General features: G+C 45.5%; 1 protein-coding gene across 1 annotated transcript; it reads left to right on the forward strand.

The window, feature by feature from the left end:
- The first annotated feature begins 332 nt into the window (after positions 1-332).
- On the forward strand, positions 333-1,514 carry LOC121529829. Its single transcript, XM_041817819.1, has one exon. The coding sequence runs from the start codon at positions 333-335 to the stop codon at positions 1,512-1,514; it is 1,182 nt and encodes a 393-aa protein (XP_041673753.1).
- The last annotated feature ends 1,471 nt before the right edge of the window (positions 1,515-2,985 follow it).

Here is a 2,985-nt window from a genome sequence, read left to right on the forward strand (position 1 = left end):
TCTCCAGCTATAATCGACTGGTGAGGACGACTGCGTGGGCGCTCAGATTTGTTCGACGATGCCGTGGAATACGTCCCGATGAAGAGGTCTACGGATTGACCGCGATGGAGTGCGCTGAAGCAGAGCGCGCATTGATACGGCAGTCGCAGCGAGAAGCGTTTGCTGAGGACAGCCAAGGAAACGTCGCCAAGGACAGCTGACTGCACGGACTCTCCCCATACCTTGACGAGGACGGAGTATTGAGAGCCAGTGGAAGGATCGACGACGCGACGTGTGTGCCATACAACGCACGTCGGCCGATCATTCTGTCTCACGAGGAGGCGCTGGCAGAGATGATCGTGCAGCAACACCACGAAAAGATGTGCCACCAAAACGCGGAGGCGACGATCGGATCGATTCGGAGCAAGTTCTGGATAACGAACTTGCGGAGACTGCTACGGAGGGTGGTGAGCAAATGCAACGTTTGCAAGCTGCGGAAGGCACGACCCACACAGCCTGAGATGGGCCCCCTGCCTGCGGATCGGCTAGAGGCCAACGGATGGCCATTTAAGTTTACTGGCCTGGACAACTTTGGGCCGCTCTTTGTGAGTATTGGACGTCGCACAGAGAAGAGGTGGGTGGCACTGTTTACGTGCCTGACCACGAGGGCTATCCACTTGGAGATGGCTCACGATTTGTCCACCGACTCCTGCATAATCGCCATGAGGAACTTCATGAGCCGCCGTGGACCAGTGGTCAGGATAAGGAGCGACAATGGGAAGAACTTCGTTGGAGCCGACCGCGAGGCCAAGAGGTTCAGCGAAGTGGTCGAGCCTGCACAGATCCAGGGCGAGCTGTCGTCTAAGGGAGTCGAATGGATCTTCAACTGCCCGGCGAACCCAGCTGAAGGCGGTGCCTGGGAGAGGATGGTGCAGTGCGTGAAGAAGGTGCTGGCGCACACAATGAAGGAGCTCGCGCCCAAGGAGCATGTAATGGAGAACCTGCTGATTGAGGCGGAGAGCATCGTGAACACTCGTCCGCTCACTCATCTACCGGTGACGGTGGACCAGGAGGCTCCACTGACGCCTAACGATTTGCTGAAAGGAGCATCGGGTATACCAGATCTCCCCAAGGATGATGGACAGGAGCCCGTGAGATCCGCTACTAGGAAGCAGTGGCGCATAGCAAGGATGATGCGCGATCGCTTCTGGAAGCGTTGGGTGCATGAGTACCTGCCAACTCTTGTGCGCAGGGAGAAATGGTGCAAGCGCGTCGAGCCCATCCGTCGAGCCCATCCGTCGAGGAGACGTGGTATTCATCTGCGATCCAGCCATACCACGAAGGGAATGGAAACGAGGCGTCGTGGAAGAGGTGTTCACCGGGAAGGATGGAGTACCTCGTCGAGCAGCGGTGCGGACTACCGACCGAGCCAAGACGACTATGCGTCCCGCTTCGAAGCTAGCTGTTCTGGACGTGGTGAATGCGGCTGCTTCACGGGGGTGGGGATGTCGCGGAACGGATTAGGCTATCGATAGTCAGGATTTTTATAAAGTCAGTATTTTTATGAAGTCTAGTATTTAGTTTAGGTTATTTGGTCGCACTAAAATCTGGTAAAAAGGAATACAATATTTGGCGGGTAAAACACATCGATTTGCGCCATCACAGAAAGGGGAAGAGAAACTGCGGTATGTAGGATAAGTAATTATGTATCAGGTTAAGAACAAATGTCTTTTAGAATAAAGCGCACGTTACACATCACTTCAACAATTGTCCTATTTGCGAGTGTTATAAGGCATTCCCGTGATCGGCCAAGCGGTGACATGGTGGTAAGGCGTGTTTGAGGCCAACATCAGACAAAATAATAATAAAAAAAATAATAATAATTTGTGAAAAATGCATAGCGAAATAACACTTGTGAAAATTAAAATAGACAAGTGAACCCATAAAATTCTAAAAAATCCAAAAAGTTGGATTCAAATAGAAAAAGTGCCTACAAATGCTAAAAGCCAAAGAGCTAAGCAAAATAAAGTGCCTACAATGCTAAAAAAGCATGAAAAAGTTAAAAATCCAAAGCCAACAAAAACAAAAATTACAACTCAAAAACAAAATTGAAAAATTACAACACAAAAACAAACTATAAAAAAAAATAAATAAAAACAACAACGAAATCAACTCTAAAAAAAAAAGAAGAAAAGAAGACCCAGAAGGACGACTTCAGCAGCAAACACAGCAAGACTTCAACAACAAGCAGCCAACATCTTCAACATCAAGCATCGCTCCTACCATCGACGTCTACAGCGGCATAACAGGAAAAATTCAGATAAGAAATACAAATTTATTCCTAAATTTAAATAACTTAATTAAAAAAAAAAAAATTATAAATAAATTAAGAAAATGTCGTCCGAAAAGGCCATTGAGCTCTTAAAGAAGCAGTCCGAGCTAACACAGCAAATAAGAATTTTAGAGGCAAAAGTGCACTTAACACTTCCGGAATTTCAAAAAACTTTGGACATACAAAAGGTGTTTGTTTACAATCATAGTGCTTTACTAAAAGTAGGACCAGTTGAGCACGAGTATTTTACATTAAAACATTATGATGCGATGATGATGGTACTTGAAAAACTCAAGATTCAGTTTGAGAAAGACTCGGGAAAGGCAGCAGGAAGCGGTGATCAAAAAGTTGCAGAAATATGCGAAATTAGGCACGCATCGAGAGCTGATATGTTGAAGGAAGAATTTGACATAAATTCTGGGTGTTTAAGGAATTATTTAAATGAATCCGTTAATAATCTAACGTCCGATCTCTTTTCCCTGGGGGTGAGAAAAAATAAAATTCAATTTTGGAAAGCTAAGACTTTTCGTTTAATTGAGGAAGTAAGAAGTTGTTTTAAAAGCAAGGAATTTGAAATGATAGTTAGCGAATTAGAATTCGATGTCGGAAACATTATAGACGCTATAGATAAAAGACTTAGCAAGGAACAAGATATTGTTAAGGAATCTATAACT

Source organism: Drosophila eugracilis, unplaced genomic scaffold (assembly GCF_018153835.1).
Source record: "Drosophila eugracilis isolate 14026-0451.02 unplaced genomic scaffold, ASM1815383v1 contig_1920, whole genome shotgun sequence".
Taxonomy (NCBI): domain Eukaryota; kingdom Metazoa; phylum Arthropoda; class Insecta; order Diptera; family Drosophilidae; genus Drosophila; species Drosophila eugracilis.

Excerpts from the sequence above, each read along its gene's own strand:
- LOC121529829 (XM_041817819.1), top strand. The coding sequence starts at position 333 with ATGATCGTGCAGCAACACCACGAAAAGATGTGCCACCAAAACGCGGAG.